This window comes from Phocoena phocoena, chromosome 7, assembly GCF_963924675.1.
Source record: "Phocoena phocoena chromosome 7, mPhoPho1.1, whole genome shotgun sequence".
Classification (NCBI taxonomy): Eukaryota; Metazoa; Chordata; class Mammalia; order Artiodactyla; family Phocoenidae; genus Phocoena; species Phocoena phocoena.
The window spans coordinates 59,483,200-59,506,115 of record NC_089225.1 but is presented as its reverse complement, the minus strand read 5'-3'; the positions used below and the strand labels follow the sequence as shown (position 1 = coordinate 59,506,115).

Here is a 22,916-nt window from a genome sequence, read left to right as displayed (position 1 = left end):
ACAGAAGTGATGCTGTGCCTTTCTCAGTGCATTGTATCTGGAGGCGCATGATGTAGATAAGTCTCATTGCTGGTAATGTTAACTCTCATCATTTAGTAATACAGTACAGTAGTCCCTCAGTATCCACAGGGGATAGGTTCCAGGAGCCCTACAGACACCAAAATCTGGGAAGCTCAGGTCCCTTAAAGAAAATGACATACATACAGAGTGAAGTAAGTCCAAAAGAGAAAAACAAATACCGTATGCTAACACATATATATGGAATCTAAGGGGAAAAAAAATGGTCACGAAGAACCTAGGGGCAAGATGGGAATAAAGACACAGACCTACTAGAGAATGGACTTGAGGATATGAGGAAGGGGAAGGGTAAGCTGTGACAAAGTAAAAGAGTGGCATGGACATATATACACTATCAAATGTAAAATAGATAGCTAGTGGGAAGCAGCTGCATAGCACAGGGAGATCAGCTCGGTGCTTTGTGTCCACCTAGAGGGGTGGGATAGGGAGGGTGGGAGGGAGAGAGACGCAAGAGGGAAGAGATATGGGAACATATGTATAACTGATTCACTTTGTTATAAAGCAGAAATTAACATACCATTGTAAGCAATTATACTCCAATAAAGATGTTAAAAAAAAAAGAAAATGACATAGTATTTGCACATAACCTACAGCACATCCTTCTGTATACTTTAAATCATCTCTAGATTACTTATAATACCTAATACAATGTAAATGCTATGCAAATAGTTGTAAATACAATGTAAATGCTATATAGTTACTGGCATGTTGCCTTTATGTAATTTATTTTCCAAATACTTTTTTTTTTTTTGCGGTACGCAGGCCTCTCACTGTTGTGGCCTCTCCCGCTGCGGAGCACAGGCTCCGGACCCGCAGGATCAGTGGCCATGGCTCACGGGCCCAGACGCTCCGCAGCATGTAGGACCTTCCCAGACCGGGGCACGAACCTGCGTCCCCTGCATCGGCAGGCGGACTCTCAACCACTGCGCCACCAGGGAAGCCCTCCAAATACTTTTGAACAGCATTGGTTGAACCTACAGATGCGGAACCCTTGGATCAGAAGGGCCAACTGTTAGGTTTCTCCATATAAAAACACTATAGGGCTTCCCTGGTGGCACAGTGGTTAAGAATCCACCTGCCAATGCAGGGGACAGGGGTTTGAGCCCTGGTCCGGGAATATCCCACATGCCGCAGAGCAACTGACCCCGCCTGCCACAACTACTGAGCCTACCCTTTAGAAACCACAAGCCACAACTACTGAGCCCGCGTGCCACAACTGCTGAAGCCCGCGCGCCTAGAGCCCATGCTCTGCAACAAGAGAAGCCACAATGAGAAGCCCGTGCACCACAACAAAGAGTAGCCCCCACGTGCTGCAACTAGATGAAGCCCGCGCACAGCAACAAAGACCCAATACGGCCAAAAATAAAAACAAGTAAATAAATAAATTTATTTTAAAAAACTATAATTAATAAATATCTCATGAGGAAATACTTTGATTACATAAATGTTTCATACTTTTGCCCACTAATTTTTGCATCCATTGATGATTCTTTATTGTTCTTTAAACAAAGCTTTAAACATTAGACATGATATACTGCATACAAACTCCTTTCTATTGTACACACCAAAGGGTACTTTTCAGTGTAAAAGTAGAGTAAGTATTAAAAATCTGAAGGCAGAAGATTTTAAACACCAAGCAAGAGGTGCTAAGACTCAATTTGACTAGCAAAAGGGAATTGAGGGGAACAACATGGCAAAGAGAGTGTTTTAGAAAGCTCAATCTCCTGATAAATGATGGGATGGCATGGAGGAAAAAGAGATTTGAAGCAAGGAAACCATGCAAAAATTGAGTATCACTTGCTTAGGACCTGAAAGGGAAATAAGGATACAAATGAAAATATACAAATTAATATCCATTTATGAAAGTAAAAATACTGTTCTATAAAAGTTATGATTATCATTTCCCAGGTTTTCTTAAAGCTAGGAATATGTCATTTGCATCATTCCAAATTTAATAAAAATCCATTTTCAAGCTTTCAGATTAAGCCTATAAAGCTTACTATCTGTGGTAAAAATTTTCAATAAATGGAATACTAGTTCATTAATAATTAATAAAATACCCAAAGATGTCTGTTAAAAACCTTTAACAAGGCAAAACTATTTCAAGGATTGTCACCAAATCGGAAGCTTTCCTTTACAATGTTATTTGACACAGCACTCCCTCATCCCACCACCCACCCTATTTATTCTCTATCTTTTTACTGCGCCTTGTTTTCCTTTATAACATTTACCACCCTTTGCTACATTAAATATTTGTTTATTGTTCCGTCTCCTCCCACCCCCACTTAATTGTATAGCACCTGAGAATAGGGATTTGTGTTTTGTTCAGTATCTTATCTTCAATACCTAGAACAGTATCTAGCACATATTTTCACAGACCTAAAGTTTTGATATTTAGACTGCTGAAAATAATGTAGAAATTGAATAAGTGAAGTACTTCTAAAGAAGACTTTATTTTTATAAGTATACTTACCACAGACAACATACAATGTATAAGTAACTAACTACTTGTCCAAACTAAATGAAAGGTAGAAATAGCTACACTGTGTACAGATCACAATGGTGACAATTCCTGGTTTAAGTATGACTCCAAATCAGGAAAGTTACATATATTACAAGTTCTTACTCTTAGATAAGCCCTAGACATCATATTAAAGCAACACGTAGAGTTCAGACTCAAATTACAGAGACTTAAAGACATCCACAACGACAGACTTCCTAGGTATGTGTACATATGTATATATACAGATATGGTGTGTAGATATTTAAACTGTAAGATGAGAAAGTCATCCCCACTCTATGGAATACCACATTGTCTCAAATTGCCATATTGTCTCAAAACTTACCCTCATGCAAAGAAAAACCTGAACTTTATTACCAAAAGGAAATTTACATTAAAGTTAAATAAAGGCCTCAGTGAACTGACAACCTGTTGGGAAACAAACTATTTCCAAGAAGTTCTTATACTGGAAGATTCAACAGAACAAAATTTTAGACTTGATTTGGGCACCAATACACTATTCAAATAGATTGTTTTCTCCCTATATATGTCACCCTCCTTCCTATCCCCAAATTCAAGTAGGATTTTTCCCTCAGATATTCCCTGCAAAGGAAAAGGATCACATCGAAGAACTGAGAGTCCATGAATGAGGCAATTTTTTGAAAAATAAAACACTCTATATAATCCTTTTATGGAATCTGAAGAGAAAAAAGGATCGGAAGATCAATAGAACTTCTTAAAAGGTACTTATGGACGGTAAGGAGCAGTATACCTGTATTCTGCTTTAAAGTTTCTGCTACAAGACGTGGATATAAAAACCATATATATAAATATAGTGCCTAAGCATCAGCAAAAGCAAAACAATAACAGAAAGCTCATCCATCCTCCATCTCAAGCCAAATCCCTAAATGAAATTAATTTCTCAAAATTTAATTATTTATATCAAAGACAATATCCATATTAAACAACTTGTTCACCAAGTTGTTATTCGTCTTATTCATCATTTGAATACCATATTTTTTAGCCCACAAGTTAACATCAACAAACTACTATTATTAGTTGCAGTAATCAGTTACGTTAAGAGTTTCTATACATCTAAATATATCATTGATTGATAATAATTTCATTAAGCTTTCAAATTAGCCCAAAATACATTTTTCTACTGACCTCGCAAAAGGATATGTACGTACTAAATGAAGATTTAATCATCAACAAAATTAATCATTAAAACCAACCATTCAGGATGATCATATTAAGAATGATGTGACCTTTAGAAAACTCTAAAAATATAGCGATCTATATTTTTTTAGCTCATATGTTTAAAAATACGTATTTACAATACTAAATTTACTTAAAATTTAACAATACTAAATTAATAATACAAAGAAAAACAAGAACTTACTTGGCCATAAAACTATATCAGGAATTCGCTGAAACATTCCTTCCCTGAGCAAAAATATCTCATGAAGACAATGACCTATTTTGAGGTTTAAAAAAGAAAATGCAAAAACATCTTAAATTATAGGAAATTTACAAATTAAAAATAAATAGCACTTATATAAAGTTGCTTACCATGAGCTCTAAATACTCGATCATCTGCTTCTTGTGAATATGAAATATTAACTTCTTTAAGGTCATGAAGAAAATCTTCATTTACAATAGAAGGAGGTGTATCACTAGGATTTAAGGATGCCTAGAAAATAAAATTGGTTTTCTCTGACTTATTTTTAGAAAATAAAATTTGAATACCTATGTTACAGAGAGTGACTATAAAATGTAAATTTTTACATCCAAATTAGGACAGAAGCATAGGAAAATAACAAATAATACATATGGAAACCAACTCTGTGACAGTAACCAATTACAAATGCTCTGGTTAATCACATTCTGTAACATAAGTTATAAAAGCCTATGTTTTCTCTTTTGCTTCTATGGCCTACCTTTTCATTATTTCTAAAGATTACAATTAACGGGACTTCCCTGGTGGTCCAGTGGTTAAGAATCCCTGCTTCCACCGCAGGCAGCCAGGGTTCCATCCCTGGTCAGGGAACTAAGATCCCACACGCCGTGTGGCGTGATCAAAAAATAAATAAATAAAATAAAATAAAAATAAAGATTACAATTAAGAACAAGGAAGATAGCAAAGTCTCAAATCTTTGATTTTAGACTAGGGACACTGGGGGAAAGATAGTTAACTTTTGCATTAACTACATTTTCACCTGTAGATAAAATTTATCATTTCCTTTTATTATTTTTAAATGATCAGCAAAAAGCCTCCCAATAAGTAATAAACCCATTTTTACAGGACTGCTTTAAAACTCACAACATAATCATAAACTTGATACTTAATTTCAACTAACAGGTAACTTGAAAAGTAAATCTTCAACTTTAAAGCTATATGACATTGGGCAAGTCACCCAAGTTCTGCAAGCCTTGCCTTCTTCATCTGTTAAATGAGATTATCACCATCATACAGATACCATCATACAGATTACTATTTTGTCAAGTTATTGAAAACTGAAAGGGCTCAAAACAGAAAAAAGAAGTGCATGTAAAACTGGTGAAATTTCTGAATATGGTATATAGATTGCATCAGTGTCAAAAAAGTAATCACAAATAGTCAAAAAAGGAAATAGAAGAGATCTTTAAAGAAAAGTTAAAAGAATTTGGTTTGAGAGGGATAGAAATTAGCTGTTTAGCCTAATTTAATACTAGAATAAAATGTAACTGTGGATTTATAAATAAACCAAACAAGCACTCACTGAATACCTACAGTCCTTAATAATATGTTGGATATAGTGGATAATATAGTATAAGCCATAGTCCCTGCACTTATGCAAGTTATACTCAGGACGCAGAATACCATGCCATAGCGAATAATACTAATAAATAATAAAGATTATATAAAGAAATGTTAACTATTTCATTAGTTTAATACGTATATAGTCTAAAGGATTCTAACCACCCCCGTCAGAAAAGTGATACCACATGAGCAAACTAAAATTCTCTATCACTCATATCTTAATCAAACTTGTACTTCATTTTTTTCAATCTTCAAATATTCTAAATGTTTTGTTAGTAAATGTAACATTATATTTTTATTTTAGATTATTCTATATTAATTCTAGATTACTGTCAGTTCATTACAAAACCTAAAAATAACAGCAACTTATATTTTTGTAACAAAGTTCTCTCACAGAATTCATTCATTTGAACTTCACTACTACTTGTGACACACAGGACAGACAGTTACAACTCTGAGGTTCAGAGAGGATTACAGATTTGCCAGATAAATCTCAGATAAATGCTGAGATTAGGCTCTATATCTGTGATGCTAAAAAAAATTTTTTTTTAAAAATCACCCCTAGAAAGCCTAACAAGGCTAATATGACTAGTAAACTTCTTAACAAAAAAAATAACAAATATATTAAATAACTATAACAAATTACTAAGATAAGTCTAATTAATTCGGGATTAAATATACACACACTCAGTTAAGAATATTATTAATCATTCTTATTTGCTTACTTTAGAGGTAGTTTTATGCTCCAGACTTACTCCAAGGGTATTTTGGATCCACTCTTTAAAAGTTGGCAAAACCATGCCACTAAGAGGGTACCTAAGGTACAAAGAATGTAAAACGTTAGAGTAAAGTATCTTCATTTAAGTTCAAATCTTAGATTCTATTTCTAGTAATGGTCAAGTTGTTCCTATCGAACCAACCCTCCCACATATAATGATAAGCTCTGGACAAAAACAAAACAAACAAAACCCAACTATTTGAGGGCAGTATAGATAGCCCCAAACCAGGCAAAAATAGGTGGTAAGGGAGTAAGAAGAAAACAGCCCTATATGAGTTTCCAGTTTTGTTTTATTTTTTAAACAGGCTTTAGCCTGAGGGAAAGCCCCAGCTAGCACCACAAAAAGAAAGAAGAATGCAGAAAACCTACAGTCTTCCTGGCTGAAAGAAAAAGAGGACAGTGTTCACAGTGAACACAGCATCTGGGAAGAGTACACAAAAATCACACAAATTCAGGAGGCAGTCAGAGGGACCTATGTATAAACTCTGTCCAAATGTCTCGCTGATCTTGAATTACACATGTATGGAGCAGACACACTAAGCAGCCCAGCTAAGCTTAAAAGAACAGAACAGATAATTCAGCTGCTCACCACCAAAGAAGGAAACTTGAGATGAATCAAGTTAATTGCTTGGTTTAAAAAAAAAAAAAAAAAGCCTCTTCAGAAGAATGTAACAGAATCCAGAGTTTCTACAACATATCATTAACAATGTCCAAGATACATTTCAAAATTACCAGACATAAACAAACAAGAAAGTGTGATCCATAATCAAGAGAAAAGGCAATTAATAAGAACCCCAAGATGGAGCTTCCCTAGTGGCACAGTGGCTGAGAGTCCGCCTGCTGATGTAGGGGACATGGGTTTGTGCCCCAGTCCGGGAGGATCCCACATACCGCGGAGCGGCTGGGCCCGTGAGCCATGGCCGCTGAGCCTGCACGTCCGGAGGCTGTGCTCCGCAACAGGAGAGGCCACAACAGTGAGAGGCCCATGTACCGCAAAAAATAAATAAATAAATAAGGTTAAATAAGTAATAAATAAGTCTGTACTCTTAAATACTATATGATGCTGCCTCTAGTCTGATTCTTTCCTTACCATCATTCCAAGTGAGATCATTATTCTAAAATTCTTTATTGATGAATATTTATAAAATCACAGTAGCTATATTCAGTAATTTTCTTCACTATAATGTTCTTGCAACTTCTCTACTTCCCTCTCCCTGCCATGATGACAGAACAGCCAAATAAAACTATACTATATTATGGCTGCTTTATCTTTGTTTAATTTTATAAATATTTTATTTATAAAACATTGAAGTATAACATGCATACAAAAAGTAAGTGTATAGCTGAATGAATTTTTACAAAGTAAACCTCCCATGTAATCAGCATGCAGATCCAGAAATAGAACATTACCAGAACCCCAGAAATATCCCCCTTCTTGCCCCTTTCCAGGCATTATCACCTTTCCCCACACCAAAGGAACAACTATCTTGTTAACTTTATATAAATGAAATCATATAAAATGTACTTTTTGTGTCTGCTTTCTTTTGTTCAATATTATATTTGTGAGAGTCATCTATGTTTGTGTACGTAGTTGCAGTTCATTCATTTCCATGGCTTAATTCCGCTGTGTGAGTATAGCATAATTACTTTATCCATTGTATTGGTGACAGAAAATAGAGTTGTTTACAGTTTTTGGTATGTGCAGGGACGTTCTTGAACTTGTTTTCTGAAGATCACATATCACATGTTTCACATAGCTATATAACTAGGGTGGAAATCCTAGGCCACAGTCTATGCATATGTTTAGCTTTAGGAGGTGCTGGCAGATAGCTTTCCAAGATGTTAACAGCCAGCAATGAATAAAGAATTCTACTTATTCCACATCCTCTCCACACCTGGTATTGTAGTTATTTTCATTATGAGACATTCTATTGGTAATCTCTTGACAATATTAATTTGAATTTCACTGATTACTCAAGAAACTGAACTTCTATTCATATACCTATTGTCCATTTAGATATCCTGTTTTCAATGCCAGTTCATCTTTTACTCATTTATTATTATGTTTTTATTGATGTATAAGAATTCTCTATATATTCTGAAATCAAGGATGTATGTATTAAATATTTTCTCTCACTCTGTGATTTGTCTTTTCACTCTCTTAAAGGAGTCTTTTTTTTTTTTTGCGGTACGCGGGCCTCTCACTGTTGTGGCCTCTCCCGTTGTGGAGCACAGGCTCCAGACGCGCAGGCTCAGCGGCCATGGCTCACGGGCCCAGCCGCTCCGCAGCATGTGGGATCTTCCTGGACCAGGGCACGAACCCGCATCCCCTGCATCAGCAGGCTGACTCTCAACCACTGCACCACCAGGGAAGCCCTTAAAGGAGCCTTTTGATGAAAAGAAGTTCTATATTTTAATGCTGTCTGATTCACTTTTTCCTTATATTAATGCTTTTAGCTCTCTGCTTTTTGCCTACCTCAAATTCAGAAAGACATTCTGTATATTCTTCTAGCAATTTTATAGTTTTAGCTTATGTATTTAGGTCTATAACCTATCTGGAATTGATCTCTGTATTTGGTATGAAGTAAGGTCAGAAGTAATTTTTTTCCAAGATGGCCATTTAAGTCCTCAAAGCTATTTTTATTTTTGTGTTTAATGGAGAAAAGTGTGTGTTTAAATGAAGAAAAGAAGAGATACTCTAGTAGTCACTATCTATTCCAGATCAAAGAACAATTAAACCAATACCAAAAACAAACCAGAATAGACTATATCTTGGTCTTAACATCTATGTTGTACAAGTTATTTAAAATGTTCAAGGGACTTCCCTGGCGGTGCAATGGTTAAGAATCTGCCTGCCAATTCAGGGGACACAGGTTTGAGCCCTGGTCCGGGAAGATCCCACATGCTGTGCACCAACTAAGCTTATGCGCCACAACTATTGAGCCTGTGCTCTGGAGTCCGTGAGCCACAACTACTGAGCCCACGTGCCACAGGTACTGAAGCCTGCGCACCTAGAGCCCGTGCTCCGCAACGAGAAGCCACCTCAATGAGAAGCCCACGCACCTCAACAAAGAGTAGCCCCCACTCGCCACAACTACAGAAAGCCCATGAACAGTAACGAAGACCCAACACAGCCAAAATAAAATAAAATGTTCAAAGTGTAATACTTTTGCTCAAGATTATTTCCCACTCATTTCATCAGAGCTTAAATAACTGCAAAAGCTTTTAGCAACTAGCCTCAGAAGTTTACTTTGACTTCACAAAGATAGCCAAAGCGGCGGCGGGGATCAGCGTGTAATATATAAATTCTGTACTGAAATTAAATATATTTTTATAATACAGAATTCAATATTAAAGGAGCCAGTGGTGTGCCCTATCCAAAGGAATTTTTAATTGGAAGTGACAAAAAGCACTCATTTTGTCATGTAATTTTAACAGTTACACGGCATTGGCTGAAAGGACGTCACCTCTTATGATGACTTCATATTATGTAACAAAAATACCATCTAAAATTCTCAAATAAATTTTTACATAAAGGTTAGCAAAATAAAAATAATAGTGGAATGAAAAAAATAAACAAGTATGTTTTATTCAACGAGTTCCTCTTTTTTATATTAAAAAATCACAAGTGCTAACATTCAAACTGAAATGGAATATTTGAAGTATTATATAATACCTTTTTCATAAATTTAAAGAAATTGGAATGAAAGAAAGTATAAGACTCACAGCTAAAACAACTTAAGACATTCAGCATATAAAATTTTCTTCATCTTACCTGACAGTAAAAGTATAAATTCTGGGAAATTGGTTATAACACATATGCTACTATGTGTTATAATGTCCTACAAAAAGGCCAATTTGGAAATATTAGGTTTTAATCCTGGGCCCTTATATTTTAACCATACAATTACTTTGGGTCTCTGTAATATACAGAAGACTCTTAATATTCACGGAAGGATAATATTCGGACCTTTGTGAATCCCTTAATTCACAAGTAACATTACCCATAAAATAAAAAGGTAACCCCCCTTCAAGACACTTGAACCAAGAGATACAAGGTTGGTATTACTGTCATGTGCAAAAAAACTACATTCTACCATTAAGATAACCAGAATATACTTCTACATCTGAATGCACAATATTTCAGACTCTGAAGAAATATCTTATTTGGCAGAACCTTGGATTTAAGACTTTGCTCCATTATCTATAATTCCCGCATAAAACTTAACACAGTTCAAAAAGAGTTCCATGTAAGAATGAAAGCTTTTCAATTGTACTTTTTCTTGCACCTAATGCCCTGGTATTTGAAAAACAGTAAAAGAAGCTTGACTTAATCATCATAAAGCCTAGCATACTGCCAAGGGCCCCCAAAATCTCATAAAATATCATGAGGTAAAGGAGAAAACTCTGAAAACAAAAAAGTAAATGAATGGAAAAGAAACATAAGAAAAGTTAAAGGAATTAGAGGTATTTAACATAAGAAACAGCTTTGGAATGACTTGATTCTTACAGCAAAAAAATTTGGATTTACATCCAGAACTATAAATAAGCATTTATTTAACACTCATAAGACTGTACTAAGCGTTGCAGGACACACAGAATTGGTATTACAATATGACTCCCGTTCTTAAGAAACTTACAACCTCGTTTAGTCAAAGCTACAAAGACATTTAATTTGTATGGTGAACATATGGGCAGGAAACATGCAACTTCTACCAGAAAGCCAAATGCCCATACTGAACTGTTGAAACAGGGTGACCACTGAATAGATCTTTACCACAACTGAAGACTGGTTTGAGAACTTTAAGAAATGGTTTTTGTTATAAAATATAAGGTGAGGTCAATTTACCACCTTTCCTTAAGATCAAAGTAGACTATATTGTAGAAGATACAGAACCAGAGCAAACTTTCCAAACCCATGAAATCACTGTATAATGGAAAGAAAACTCTGTGGACATAAATACCCAAGAAGCAAGTGCACATCAGGATTTAAGGTGACCATAGACAAGGTGACTCTCACTCTGGGGCAGTGCACAGAGGCAGCAAAATATTAGTAGACACAACCATCTATTCTCAGTGAGTTCCACAATTGCTAACCAATTTAATAGCTTTTTATAGGAGGTAAAACTTTAAAAATTATGCCATTGAAAGTACAACAAACCCAAAGAAATTCTCTCTACCTAATCATTAACTTGTGCCTTGAAAGCACCAACTAATGTATAACGCTTTTAAAGTCAAAGAATAATGACACTTTTCAAAATTTTTAATTTATAGAAATCTATATAGCATTAGCTCTGAAGTACTGCCTTCTGCTGCTTAAACCTAGGAGGACTCAATTCATCTATATATAGGAGGAATAAGAATCGCAAGATTATAAACCTAGGGATTTATAAACTGACAAATTACAAGTTTGTTCAGAAAACAGACTGTGCTCAGGGAAAAGCTTACGATTTTCCCCTGACATCTGTAATAGCTTATAATTGCTTCTAATTTAATGGTTGGGTTTGAAATGCCAAAGTTACCCTCCCCAAAATATATACAGAAACCAACCACATTTACTCATAAAAATTTTCTACCTTTTCAATGTTCTGTGGATCAAAAATAGGGGAACCCCCCATAAATTTTCACTGAGAGTCACTCTTAGTTTCTGGCACCTAAGGATTTCCCTTTCTTTCTTTCCAGCTCTGTTATTATTTCTTTCTTGTAGTATTTTATCCATGTTTTCTACCTGGTTATAGAGGGCAAAGGGTCTATATTTGTTCAGTCCACTACAATGCTGGAATAGAAAGTCTTTACAAAGAATTTCAAAAACTGGCCTTAAAATCTAATATTATTTAATACAACATGGTGAATTCATATTGTTTTCTTGTACTCATCCTTTCTAGTCACAAATTCCATTTTCTCTTTTAGGAATATCACAACCTTCTTACGCTTCTGCCCTTCTTGTTCCTCTGGAGCAATAGGAACTTTTGTCATAGGTTAACTTTTTACAATATGACTAACTCTACTGTACCGGTGTATAGAGTGTAGAAGGCTCCTGTAAAGTGCTTCCAGAGACTGGAAAGAGAATAAAATCAATACAATGGATGAGTATGGTACCTCATTAGCACAATATAATAGAACGAGGACAAAAATGAAGCTTAAAACACTTGCTTTTTAATCACAATTTCCCACTGCGCAGCTGACCTCAAGTAAGCTATTTAACCTCTCTCATCCTCAATCTCCTGATTATTTCTAAAAACATATCACTACCCACTTAGGGTTATTTTAAGATAACTCAGTAGGAGCTCAATAAGTAATAGCTATTATTATCTTAAATAATATTTCTAAATGTTTTCTGATAAAAAAAAATCAGAGAAATCTACTAATTCAATCATTAGCCCTAGGAAACTAGACTAGATATAGAGAAAGCTATGATCCAATTCAATCCAGTTTATTATCCTGTCTGTGGCAAGATAATGGTGCTTCTGGAAGCACCAAAATGAGAAGTGAATATTATTTAGTTATTTGGTTTCAGTTATTAAATGGTTTATGTATAACATATTTAATCCTAGAACATTTAAATTCCATTTCTGTGTTTGCAGAATTACCCTCTGGATAATGGATAATTCAGTAGGAATCAAAGGTTACCCTTGCAGGCTCTGCCAGTCAGACGTACCCTTGTTCTCTTCCCCTCTCCCCCACTGGACTTGGACTCAGCAGTCAACAGTGCAAAGAAATGAGGCCTTTAAGAAATCCATTCTGGTTGTAGGGGCAGCAGCAGTAATCTTCCAAAGTCTAAAGTCAATGGAAAAATTCTCGAATTCTACTACAACCTGGATAAAAATCTCTCTCAAGACCACTGAATTCGCTTTGCTCTGAATTTATGCTCTCCAAACAATATATAAATTACAAATTTTGTTTTCTACATATCTTAATATCAGGAAGGGCATTAACAAGTGTTCTACATCCTGAAAAAGAAATAATCTAATTATAAGTGAACACACTGGGGTTCTAATTTTCTTTTAGTATCTTATGAGTGTCACACATGTATCAGCCACTTACAATCTGATCCTCTCTGGGAAAACTGGCAAGCCAAGTGCCAGAACACCCAAAATAAGAGCCTGATTCTAAACCCATGGGTATAAGGGTTCATACACTAAGGTATAAATAATTGTGACACTTCCTATGACTAATCATTCACTTCACACACATACACTGCTAACATAAACCAATCCATAGCCTACAGTACCCTACAGAAGACAGTAGGTATCTTATGCTTTCAATGGCACAGTGCACAAGTGCCTATTTGCCCCCTCACATAAAACAAAGATGCTATAACTTCAAGGTCCAGAGAGAGAGAAAGAGAGAAATGAAGACAGTATCTAAGAAGAGAGAAAGTTGGTTTTCTAAGTTCAAAAGATTCACTTTTTCCCCCCTGAAGATTCTGTAAAGCCAATCTCTACATGACAAGTTTCTACTGTATTAGACATTATTCTATTTAAAACATAAAACACTCAATGTTTAGAACACTGGTAAATTTAATTTTAACTAGAAATTCCTTCTACCCGAATTACACAATTTCTCAACTAAGTCTCCACCAACATGCTGTCCAGTCACACTAAAGAATGGGAATGAGAATGCAGATAATTATTTTTCCTATTAAAAAGCAAATGTAAATTGTACACCTTCACACCTTCATTAAAATTAGTTACTAATTACCATTCCTGAGGTTTTTTTTCAGGTACGAAGTACGTTTAAGTTAAAAACAAAAATGGAATGGTTATGTTGTAAAGAAAAAGAATTTCTCCAAAGAAAACTTTTCTTGCTGATATTTCAGTATACTGATATACCATATACTTGTTTTAAAAACAAGTATATTAATGCCCAATAGATATGAAGTCAAAGTGAAATACTGGAACAGATTCATGATATACCTAATCCAATTTTTTACCTAGTCTCAATTTTTAATTTATTTTTAGAGCCACATTTAAAAATTTTGTATTTGTACTCACTGTCCTTCCAAGTTATATCAAAATTCAATAGACAAACCCAAAACACCAGCTTCAGCAGGGTCAGTGTTACTTAAAATCAATTAAGAACTCATTTTACAATTCTGTCTACATCTGGAACAGCAACAATACAAATATTCTTTAGAATTCATATCAACATTATTACCAAAAATATTTCAGAATGTGAAAGTTACCACACAAATGATCTCTCTTCATCACTTCTTCTCTGATATACCTCTCTTCATCACTTCTTCTCTAATATACCTCAGAAAACTAATTTTTAAAATACTATTTATATTCACAAGGACCTTCCATAATGTTCACCTTCCATAATAACCCAACCAAAATTATATTTCCAGTCTTAAAGAGTTACTTTGAACAAGCCAATGTCATGCGGATTAGATGGTGGGAACTGCAAAACTTTTTGGATCCTATTCAAACTACCTACAGAATGATATTATTTAGACAGAGAAATGTGAATGTGAATAATCAGATATAAAATTTCTGTTATTTGGGGGAGTATGATAATAGTATTATATGATTGATTATATTAGGTCCTTTTTTTTTAAGGGATACATATATAAATATTTAGAAGTGACATGACAATGTCAGAATTTGATACATAACAGAAAAAGAAAAGCAATTATGGCAAAATGTTAATAACTTTTAAATCAAGGGGGGAGTCATTCTATTATTCTATTTTTTATGTATGTCTATTATTTAACATTATATTTGTTATTTACGTTTAACATTTTTCAGAGAAAGAGAAATAAAAGGAATAAAACAAAGAAAAAACCAGTTACCTTTTCCCAGTCAACTCAACTTGTCCTTTCTTATTGAAGAAGAACCTGGAATCATTATATCCCCATCCATTCCATTTCATAACTTCTTGCCTAATAAGCAGAAAAATACACATAAATGAGATCTATACTAAACATCTCAAAACTGAACACTGCATCATTGACTATTAACTTTCACAATCATTTAACAGAAGACCTTATTCCACTAATATTATGTTGCTTTAAATAAAATGAATATATATTAAAATGTCTATACATTAATATTTCTAAATATAGAATCACTCTGATGAGCAGCACCTGCTTCACAAAGGGCTACAACCACTAAATTTAACACATTCAAAGGAAAAAGGAAGAAGAAGGAGAAAAATATTCTTATAGTATAAATATGCTTCATTTTGCATGTTATTGAGTTTATATTATATGACGGCCTAAAATATTTTGCAACTAAAATAAAATTCACTTAACAGGAAACAAGTTTTTTCATATATTAGAAAAATCGCAATTATTAATCTTCCACTAGAATGAAAAAGACCAATTTACAAAGTAGGTTCACTAGCATTGACACTACCAGTAGCAGGCACTTTCAATAAAGTAGATTAAAAATCTGAACACTGGGTTTACAAACATTCTAAATCCTTTAACTTCCATGTAAATGCCAACAACTACCTTGATCTACATATTAACGTTAACATAACAGTTAATGACCATACCAGTTTTCAATGTTCCAAAACAATGTTATCTTTAATTTCCAAAATGCCAGTATTTCATAGTTTTAAAAATCGTTTTCATCAAAATCAATCACTCACTCATTCAATTTTACACATTACAAAAGAATTAGATTGGTTTGGACCCATGCAGAACACAATAAGCAACCACACCGAACTACTGTGTCAGCATTTAATACATATTTTAGCATGATGCCCTAGTATACTTGGGCCACTGAAATAAACTGATGGTGAATCTTCTTACTGCAAATTCAATGACTGTAGTTTATGATGAAAATACTTGAAAATACATCATAAAAAAGAACTCTGTAACTATGTGTGGTGATGAATGTTAACTAGATTTATTATGGTGAAAAATTCACAATACACACAAATATCGAATCACTAAGCTGTACACCTAAAACTAGTATAATGTTACACGTCAATTTTACCTCAATTTTTTAACGAAATTTCAAAATAAACAAAGATATACTATTAAAAAGTGTTCCAGGGATTCCCTGGTGGCAGAGTGGTTAAAAATCCGCCTGCCAGGGCTTCCCTGGTGGCGCAGCAGTTTAGAGTCCGCCTGCTGATGCAGGGGAACGGGTTCGTGCCCGGGTCCGGGAAGATCCCACAGGCTGTGGAGCGGCTAGGCCCGTAAGCCATGGCCGCTGAGCCTATGTGTCCAGAGCCTGTGCTCCGCAGCGGGAGAGGCCACAACAGTAAGAGGCCCGCATACCGCAAAAAAAAAAAAAAAAAAAAAAAAAAAAATCTGCCTGCCAATGCAGAGGACACGGGTTGGAGTCCTGGTCTGGGAAGATCCCACATGCCACAGAGCAACTAAGTCCGTGCACCAAAACTACTGAGCCTGTGCTCTAGAGCCTGTGAGCCACAACTACTGAGCCCACGTGCCACAACTACTGAAGCCCGCATGCCTAGAGCCAGAGCTCAGCAGTAAGAGAAGCCACTACAGTGAGAAGCCCACACACCGCAATTAAGAGTAGCCCCTGCTCGCCTCAACCAGAGAAAGCCCATGTGCGGCAACGAAGACCCAACACAGCCAAAGAAACAACTGGATAAATAAAAAATAAAAAAATAAAAAGTGTTCTAATTCTCCATAATTCTCAAGGAAGAAAATGACTACTGACAAGCAAGCAAATTTTTTATTACAACCATAAATCTTCCATTTCAAGGGCTTTTCAAACAAGTAGAACACTAACACGATACAAATGAACCAAATACAGTCATTAATTATGTAATGAAATACCCATCAATACATAAAATTAAAAAGAAACTAGGAATGCTCTCTTTAAAATTAGTTTGCTAACAATAAAAACTATATTTCCTATACAAAAACATACTGTTCATATACATTTTGATTGATCGATCTATCTATCTATTTATTTATTTATTGCCACATTGGGTCTTTGTTGCTGCATGCAGGCTTTCTCTAGTTGTGGTGAGCGGGGGCTACTCTTCGTTGCGGTGCACGGGCTTCTCATTGCGGTGGCTTCTCTTGTTGTGCAGCACGGGCTCTAGGGCGCGCAGGCTTCAGTACTTGTGACGCACGGGCTGAGTAGTTGTGGCACACGGGCTTAGTTGCTCTGCCGCATGTAGGATCTTCCCCGACCAGGGATTGAACTCGTATCCCCTGCATTGGCAGGCAGATTCTTAACACCTGAGCCACCAGGAAAGCCCTCAAAAACATCTTAAAGAGTAACAAATCCAGAGATTAGATTTGTAGATGAGCCTGTTATAAACTATCAGTCAATATTTTCTTCTTATTTCACAATTCTACCTCACTGTAGAGGGAGGTTTTGAAAGACAGCTTTTGGAAAAAATCTCTACAGAAAAATCTCATGACTAATGACATGACACTAATCCACTTGTTTTATTTTTTTTTCACATCTTTATTGCAGTATAATTGAATTACAATGCTGTGTTACTTGCTGCTGTATAACAAAGTGAATCAGCTATATGTATACATATATCCCCATATCTCCTCCCTCTTGTGTCTCTGCACTCCCTACTCCCTATCCCACCCCTTTAGCTGGACACAAAGCACCAAGCTGATCTCCCTTTGCTACGCAGCTGCTTCCCACTAGCTACCTATTTTATATTTGGTAGTGTATATGTCAATGCTACTCTCTCACTTCTTCCCAGCTAACCCTTCCCTCTTCCCGTGTCCTCAAGTCCATTCTCTATGTCTGTGTCTTTAATCCTGTCCTGCCCCTAGGTTCATTAGAACCTTTTTTTTGTTTTTAGATTCCATATACATGTGTTAGCATATGGTATGTTTTTCTCTTTCTCACTTACTTCACTCAGTATGACAGACTCTAGGTCCATCCACCTCACTACAAATAACTCAATTTCGTTTCTTTTTATGGGTGAGTAATACTCCATTGTATATATGTGCCACATCTTCTTTATCCATTCATCTGTAGATGGACACTTAGGTTGCATCCATGTCCTGGCTATTGTAAATGGAGCTGCAATGAACATTGTGGTACATGACTCTTTTTGAATTATGGTTTTCTCAAGGTATATGCCCAGTAATGGGATTGCTGGGTCGTATGGTAGTTCATTTTTAGTTTTTTAAGGAACCTCCATACAGCTCTCCATAGTGGTTGTATCAATTTACATTCCCATCAACAGTGCAACAGGGTTCCCTTTTCTCAACACCCTCTCCAACATTCACTGTTTGTAGATTTTTTGATGATGGCCATTCTGACTGATGTGAGGTGATACATTATTGTACTTTTGATTTGCATTTCTCTAATGATTAGTGATGTTGAGCATCCTTTCATGTGTTTGTTGGCAATCTGTACATCTTCTTTGGAAAAATGTCTATTTAGGTCTTCTGCCCATTTTTGGATTGGGTTGTTTGTTTTATTGATATTGAGCTGCATGAGCTGCTTGTATATTTTGGAGATTAATCCTTTGTCAGTTGCTTCATTTGCAAATATTTTCTCCCATTCTGAGGGTTTTCTTTTCGTCTTGTTTATGGTTTCCTTTGCTGTGCAAAAGTTTTTAAGCTTCATTAAGTCCCATTTGTTTATTTTTGTTTTTATTTCCATTTCTCTAGGAGGTGGGTCAAAAAGGATCTTGCTGTGATTTACATCATAGAGTGTTCTGCCTATGTTTTCCTCTAAGAGTTTTATAGTCTCTGGCCTTACATTTAGGTCTTTAATCCATTTTGAGTTTATTTTTGTGTATGGTGTTAGGCAGTGTTCTAACTTCATTCTTTTACATGCAGCTGTCCAGTTTCCCCAGCACCACTTATTGAAGAGGCTGTCTTTTCTCCATCGTATACTGGAGACACAGTGGTTAAGAATCCGCCTGCCAATGCAGGGGATACGGGTTTGGTCCCTGGTCCAGGAAGATCCCACATGCCACGGAGCAACTAAGCTCTACACCACAACTACTGACCCCGTGCTCTAGAGCCTGCAAGCCACAATTACTGAGCCCACACATCTCGAGCCCGTGCTCCACAACAAAGAGAAGCCACCACAATGAGAAGCCTGTGCACCACAACAAAGAGTAGCCCCCACTCGCCACAACTAGAAAAAGCCCACGCACAGCAACAAAGACCCAACACAGCCATAAATAAATCAATTAATTAAAACAAAAAAAATTATACACTGTGCCCATTGTATACTCTTGCCTCCTTTATCAAAGATAAGGTGACCATATGTGCGTGGGTTTATCTCTGGGCTTTCTCTCCTGTTCCATTGATCTATATTTCTGTATTTGTGCCAGTACCATACTGTCTTGATTACTGTAGCTTTGTAGTATAGTCTGAAGTCAGGGAGCCTGATTCCTCCAGCTCTGTGTTTCTTTCTTGGGGTCTTTTGTGTTTACATACAAACTGTGGAAGTTTTTATTCTAGTTCTGTGAAAAATGCCACTGGTAGTTTGATAGGGATTGCACTGAATCTGTAGATTGCTTTGGGTAGTACAGTCATTTTCACAATGTTGATTCTTCCAATACAAGAACATGGTATATCTCTCCATCTGTTGGTATCATCATTAATTTCTTTCGTCTGTGTCTTATAGTTTTCTGCATACAGGTCTTTTGTCTCCTTAGGTAGGTTTATTCCTAGGTATTTTATTCTTTTTGTTGTAATGGTAAATGGGAGTGTTTCCTTAATTTCTCTTTCAGATTTTTCATCATTAGTGTATAGGAATACAAGAGATTTCTGTGCATTAAATTTGTATCCTGCTACTTTACCAAGTTCATGATTAGCTCTAGTAGTTTTCTGGTAGCATCTTTAGGATTCTCTATGTATAGTATCATGTCATCTGCAAACAGTGACAACTTTACTTCTTCTTTTCCAATTTGGATTCCTTTTATTTCTTTTTCTCCTATGACTGCTGTGGCTAAAACTTCCAAAACTATGTTGAATAATAGTGGTGAGAGTGGGCAACCTTGTCTTGTTCCTGATCTTAGTAGAAATGATTTCAGTTTTTCACCACTGAGAAAGACGTTGGCTGTGGGTTTGTCATATATGGCCTTTATTATGTTGAGGTTAAGTTCCCTCTCTGCCTACTTTCTGGAGGGTCTTTATCATAAATGGGTGTTGAATTTTGTCAAAAGGTTTTTCTGCATCTATTGAGATGATCATATGGTTTTTACTCTTCAGTTTGTTAATATGGTGTAGCACATTGATTGATTTGCATATATTGAAGAATCCCTGCATTCCTGGGATAAACCCCACTTGATCATGATGTATGATCCGTTTAAAATGCTGTTGGATTCTGTTTGCTAGTATTTTGTTGAGGATTTTTGCATCTATGTTCATCAGTGATATTGGCTTGTAGTTTTCTTTCTTTGTAACATCTTTGTCTGGTTTTGGTATCAGGGTGATGGTGGCCTCATAGAATGAGTTTGGGAGTGTTCCTCCCTCTGCTATATTTTGGAAGAGTTTGAGAAGGATGGGTGTTAGCTCTTCTTTAAATATTTGATAGAATTCACCTGTGAAGCCATCTGGTCCTGGGGCCTTTTTTGGGGGAAGATTTTTTATCACAGTATCTATTTCAGTGCTTCTGATTGGTCTGTTTATATTTTCTATTTTTTCCTGGTTCAGTCTCGGAAGGTTGTGCTTTTCTAAAGATTTGTCCATTTCTTCCATGTTCTCCATTTTATTGGCATATAGTTGCTTGTAGTAATCTCTCATGATCCTTTGTATTTCTGCAGTGTCTGTTATTACTTCTCCTTTTTCATTTCTAATTCTATTGATTTGAGTCTTTTCCCTTTTTTTCTTGATGAGTCTGGCTAATGGTTTATCAATTTTGTGTATCCTCTCAAAGAACCAGCTTTTAGTTTTATTGATCTTTGCTATCATTGCCTTCATTTCTTTTTCATTTGTTTCTGCTCTGATCTTTATGATTTCTTTACTTCTGCTAACTTTGGGGGTTTTTTGTTCTTCTTTCTCTAATTGCTTTAGGTGTAAGGTTAGGTTGTTTATTTAAGATGTTTCCTGTTTCTTGAGGTAGGACTGTACTGCTATGAACTTCCCTCTTAGAACTGCTTTTGCTGCATCCCATAGTGTACTGTTTAGCCTCCATGTGTTTGTATTTTTTACAGATTTTTTCCTGTAATTGATATCTAGTCTCACAGAATTATGGTCAGAAAAGTTACTTGATACGATTTCAGTTTTCTAAAATTTACCAAGTGTTGATTTGTGGCCCAAGGTATGATCTATTGTGTGGAATGTTCCATGAGCCCTTGAGAAGAAAGTGTATTCTGTTATTTTTGGATGGAATGTCCTATAAGTATCAATTAAGTCCATCTTGTTTAATGTGTCATTTAAACTTGTGTTTCCTTATTTTCATTTTGGATGACCTGTCCATTGGTGAAAGTGGGGTGTTAAAATCCCCTACTATGATTGTGTTACTGTCTATTTCCCCTTTTATGGCTGTTAGCATTTGCCTTATGTATTGAGGTGCTCCTATGTTGGGGGCATATTTACAATTGTTATATCTTCTTGTATTGATCCCTTCATCATTATGTAGTGTCCTTCTTTGTCTCTTGTAATAGTCTTTATTTTAAAGTCTATTTTGTCTGATATGAGAATTGCTACTCCAGCTTTCTTTTGATTTCCATTTGCATGGAATATCTTTTTCCATCCCCTCACTTTCCGTCTGTATGTGTCCCTAGGTCTGAAGTGGGTCTCTTGTAGACAGCATATATACGGGTCCTGTTTTTTTATCCATTCAACCAGTCTATGTCTTTTGGTTGGAGCATTTAATCCATTTACATTTAAGGTAATTATCCATATGTATGTTCCTGTTACCATTTGGTTAATTGTTTTGAGTTTGTTATTGAAGGTCTTTTCCTTCTCTTGTGTTTCCCACTTAGAGAAGTTCCTTTAGTATTTGTTGTAAAGCTGGTTTGGTGGTGCTGAATTCTCTTAGCTTTTGCTTGTCTGTAAAGGTTTTAATTTCTCAGTCGAATATGAATGAGATCCTTGCTGGGTAGAGTAATCTTGGTTGTAGGTTTTTCCCTTTCATCACTTTAAATATGTCCTGCCACTCCCTTCTGGCTTGCAGAGTTTCTCCTGAAAGATCAGCTGTTAACCTTCGGGATTCCCTTGTATGTTATTTGTTGCTTTTCCCTTGCTGCTTTTTATATTTTTCCTTTGTGTTTTTTTCTTTTTTTTTTTTTGCGGTACGCGGGCCTCTCACTGTTGTGGCCTCTCCCGTTGCGGAGCACAGCCTCCAGACGCGCAGGCTCAGCGGCCATGGCTCACGGGCGCAGCCACTCCACTGTACGTGGGATCTTCCCGGACTGGGGCACGAACCCGTGTCCCCTGCATCAGCAGGCGGACTCTCAACCACTGCGCCACCAGGGAAGCCCTCCTTTGTGTTTAATTTTTGATAGTTTGATTAATATGTGTCTTGGCATGTTTCTCCTTGGATTTATCCTGTATGGGACTCTGCACTTCCTGGACTTGATTGACTATTTCCTTTACCATATTAGGGAAGTTTTCAACTATAATCTTTTCACATATTTTCTCAGTTCCTTTTTTTTCTCTCTTCTTCTTCTGGGACCTCTATAATTCGAATGTTGGTGCATTTAATGTTGTCCCAGAGGTCTCTGAGACTGTCCTCAATTCTTTTCATTCCTTTTTCTTTATTCTGCTTTGTGGTAGTTATTTCCACTATTTTATCTTCCAGGTCACTTCTCCCTTCTTCTCCCTCAGTTATTCTGCTATTGATTCCTTCTAGAGAATTTTTAATTTCATTTATTGTGTTGTTCAT

The 22,916-nt window shown here is 36.0% G+C and overlaps 1 protein-coding gene across 1 annotated transcript in view; it reads right to left on the bottom strand.

The window, feature by feature from the left end:
* Window positions 1-22,916, bottom strand: part of AGPS (alkylglycerone phosphate synthase) — a 135,731-nt gene that overhangs the window by 85,170 nt on the left and 27,645 nt on the right. Inside the window, exons 2-5 of the mRNA XM_065880596.1 lie at window positions 14,954-15,043; window positions 6,107-6,197; window positions 4,151-4,271; window positions 3,981-4,055 (exon numbers count right to left, since the gene is read on the bottom strand). Of these exons, the coding sequence (XP_065736668.1) occupies window positions 3,981-4,055; window positions 4,151-4,271; window positions 6,107-6,197; window positions 14,954-15,043 (377 nt within the window). The remainder of the gene's footprint in view (window positions 1-3,980; window positions 4,056-4,150; window positions 4,272-6,106; window positions 6,198-14,953; window positions 15,044-22,916) is intronic.